Below are 3,540 nucleotides of genomic sequence, written 5' to 3'. Positions count from 1 at the left end.
CGCTGTTTGAAGCTGCGGTGTTTGCTCTTGACTGTCGCCGTTCGATGCGCCCCGTGTGAGACCCGAGCTGGGTGCAGCCGCATGCTCTGCTGAGTCCTCGGACGGCTGCGTCGCATGTGCTGTTTGTCCTTCTGCTGGTGCTGGTGCTGGAGATCTCCGTGCGCTCTCCCCCGTCCTGAGCACGTGTGGCCCTTCTCGTTCCTGTTGTGCCCACTCGCTCTGAATATTTGTAACTGACGCGCTGCCTTTCTTTCCATCCCTCTCTTCCACGGTGAGAGTTGCCGACCCCGCAGAAAATTGTGGCGGTTGGGAGCACACACTCGACATTGACGGCTCTTCGCCGCAGCATGCTGAGCCTGCCTCCTCCCTTTCTCCTGCCACACTTCCACCAGCGGGAGGATCGTCTTGGACGCCGGAGACAACTGCGGGCTGCTGCTTGGGCCAACACCACCACCAGCACCCGAGACAGGAGTACTGCTGGCAGCGTCTGTATCGGCAGCAGAAGAAGATGAAGCCATTGGTGCAGCCCCACTGCCTCTGAGCTTCAGTCCCGCTCCCTGCATCACCGACCGGTGGTTGTCCTGCATCACTGTTAAGCGTTCCGCTTGCACCAATGCCGCCGTCCTCACCGGCCGGTACCGCCGCAGCTACTCCCCGTAAGGCGGCACTCGACACGCAGTCCCTCCTCGCAAACACCACTTCGCCATCCATTCCCCTCGCAAGCCCCGCGTCGTCCATTCCACCATCAGCACAGTAGCACACAGGCCACGCGTCACCACCACCGGCACCGCACCACAGCACGCAGAGGGCACACACCAGCAGCACACGGCCAGTCACATCATCGCCATCACTCCCGTCACTTGCGTGTAGCCTTCAGCACAAACTAACTCCCCGTCAACGCAGAGTGAAAGCAAAAGGAGACAATTCACAAAGCCACGCACCGTCCCATCCAGCAATGAGAGTCACGCACCACCACAGCAATTAGGTGAGCGCGGTTCAACAACAATCAAAAAAAGAGGTGCTCCTCGCCAGTGCCCTGTTCCTCACACCCCCACAGTGTCACTACAACTGTTATTCCCTCTCCTCAGGCCCTCACAGGCACGCCACGCCCACTTCAACACGCGCCCCTCCAGCACACGCAGTCCGTCATGCGCTCCCACTGCGCCGCAACGTACGACACCTCCTCCCTCAGTCAAACAGCTCCGTGTCCTCCACGTCCCTCGCAATCGTCGGCATGCCCCGGCCGCGCAACACCCACAGCGCCACAGTGTCGTGCCGCTTCTCCTCCCCAATCATGAACGCAACACCCAACGTGTACTCGCGCACGTGCTCCATGCGCTGCAACCACAGGCCGATCAGGTTGGCCGTCATGAACTGCATCTTGTCGTCCTCCGTGTACTTGGAGCAGACCCTCACATTCTCTCAATCCACGGCCTGGGTGCTGCGAGAGGCTGCCGAGAGGCGCTACGTGTGTGGAAGAAGCAAATGTGGGGAAACAACGGCCACCCTCACTCCCTCACACATCTCCACTTCCCTCCACTGTCCCACACAAAAGGGCGGTGTCATGGGGAAGAGATGCCCGCCGCACAGCACATGAACGAGGGCACACGCGGAAGCAATGCCATCCACTTCGCACCGCAAGATACTGCCATGCGCTCAGCACACACATGGCGGCAACGAGAGCGACGGGGTGCATCCAATTACATACCGCACAGCCATTTACTTCCCTCTGCACGGCTAGTGGCGTCCCACACTCACAGTGAGGCACGGCGCACACCATCTTCTCCCCTCCGAGGGCACTCAGGAGGCCGGCACCCAGTCACCCTCGTGCCATCGCAATGGGTAGCACAAACAACCGTCGTCGCAAACCATCGGCGCCTCTAGCAGAAAAGAAGAAAAAGATATGAGGGCAGTTCAGAAACACAGCCAGCAGAGGGACACCCAACGACACACGGAGGCACACAGTGACAGTGGACACGGCACGGACAAAAAGAAGTCCGCAGGGATTTTTTAAAAAAGAAAAAGAAACTAAAATGAATCAGTAGGACTTCCATTTCGTGTGCCATGCAGCACAAGACGATCACGTGCGCATAAATATTACCTGCACAAGTAAAAAATGTAATAAAAAAAAGAAAAAAATCTTATTACTCCACCAGCCCACACAACATCCCTCACATTTCACGCGGCATCCGGCCTCTTCTTCCAATCCCCGTTCCTGCAGTCCGTGGGAAGCACAGCAGCGGAGCCGGCACCGCGTGTGGGCAACAACCAAAACAAACACACAAGAGAGAAAACACGTCGCCCATTCCAGTGCACATCAACCGAACATTAAATAATGAGAAGAAAAAAGGGCACTTATTACTCCGGTGGGAAAGCATCAAAAAGAGCATTACAAAGAAGAAAAAAAAGGCTTAAAAAGCGATCCGTAAATCATTAAAAAAGAGGAGAAAAAACAGTGACATAAAACCCGCAAAGTATGCGGCAAATATCCCCCGTGGGGAGTCACAATTCCACCCTCTTTCGCTCGAAAGACTACCACAACTCCACACAGTTCCAGCAGCAGCAGCAACGCCAGAGACACGCACACACGCGCAGTGCGGCCGCCAGTTGAATCGAGTGGTATCAACTTCACGTCGTCAAACAGGGCGAGGCGGCCGTCTGGACTCACGCCGCTCCAGATCGCGCAAGGACACATTTCTTGATGCCGTTTTGGTCTTCCGGGGACGTTCTGACCATTCATTCCTCCCGCAATTTTCCCAGGAACGTGCTCGCCGCTGCCGTCAACGGCCTCAGTCTTACGGGCATCCCTCGAGCCCACTGCCTCAACGCGGTGGCGAGCGCAGTCTTCGTCACGAATGCATTCGGATCCATTTCTATGTTCCGACTCATGGCAATGCGAGGCTTCCTCTTGGGTGGTGTCGGAACCACCTTTATGTTCCGAACAAAGACAAACTCAGGCCTCGTCTCGGACGTGTTGGTCGCCGTGTTGGATGCGGGACTCCGATCGACAGTGTTGGGTCCGTCAGCCGCCGCAGACCGTTGCCAATCCTCGTGTTGACGTGACGGCTCAGCATTCACTTGCGGCGCAGTTGTCCCACCAGATTTTGTGTCATCCTTCCCTTCACGGGGTGGCAGCAACTGACAGATGCCCGTCCGGTCAGCATCGCTGCTCCGTGCAGGCGGATGAATGGTTCCATCGGGGGGAAAATTGACGCCACCACAATTCATAAGGGCCGGCGTATTTATGCGTCGTCACATTCGTCGTGAAGGCAACGGTGGCCCCTTCCTCTTCCGTTGCACAGCTGGCAGCACAGTTGCTACATGTGTGCACCGCATTGGCCACATAGCACACAGCACCCAGCTCACCATTCGTGCTATGCATGCGCACACCAAAGCCACTGAAAGTATAATTCTCACACTGAGCCTCAGCACCGGCAGCAGAACACTTCGTCCACGCCCACACACACACGCACGCGATAGCTCAGGCTGCCGTCACCCAGAGCACACGACACATCCACCGGCACAACCACCGCATCCGAA

General features: G+C 56.9%; 1 protein-coding gene and 2 pseudogenes across 1 annotated transcript, besides 1 other annotated feature; all 3 read right to left on the bottom strand.

Moving 5' to 3' along the window:
- Positions 1 to 848, bottom strand: Tc00.1047053508311.31 (annotated as a pseudogene; the record flags this gene model as incomplete).
- Positions 1 to 3,540: a sequence feature (areas not merged during assembly with more than two copies in the genome that could not be assigned to a particular haplotype).
- Tc00.1047053508311.21 lies at positions 1,084 to 1,434 on the bottom strand (annotated as a pseudogene).
- On the bottom strand, positions 2,737 to 3,228 carry Tc00.1047053508311.10 (uncharacterized protein; the record flags this gene model as incomplete). Its single annotated transcript, XM_797936.1, has 1 exon — positions 2,737 to 3,228. One exon carries the CDS (start codon positions 3,226 to 3,228, stop codon positions 2,737 to 2,739), a length of 492 nt encoding a protein of 163 aa, XP_803029.1.

Source organism: Trypanosoma cruzi, genomic scaffold (genome assembly GCF_000209065.1).
Source record: "Trypanosoma cruzi strain CL Brener 1047053516769 genomic scaffold, whole genome shotgun sequence".
Classification (NCBI taxonomy): Eukaryota; Euglenozoa; class Kinetoplastea; order Trypanosomatida; family Trypanosomatidae; genus Trypanosoma; species Trypanosoma cruzi.
Note: the sequence above shows the minus strand (reverse complement) of the source record. Positions and strands in the feature narration are given on the sequence as shown.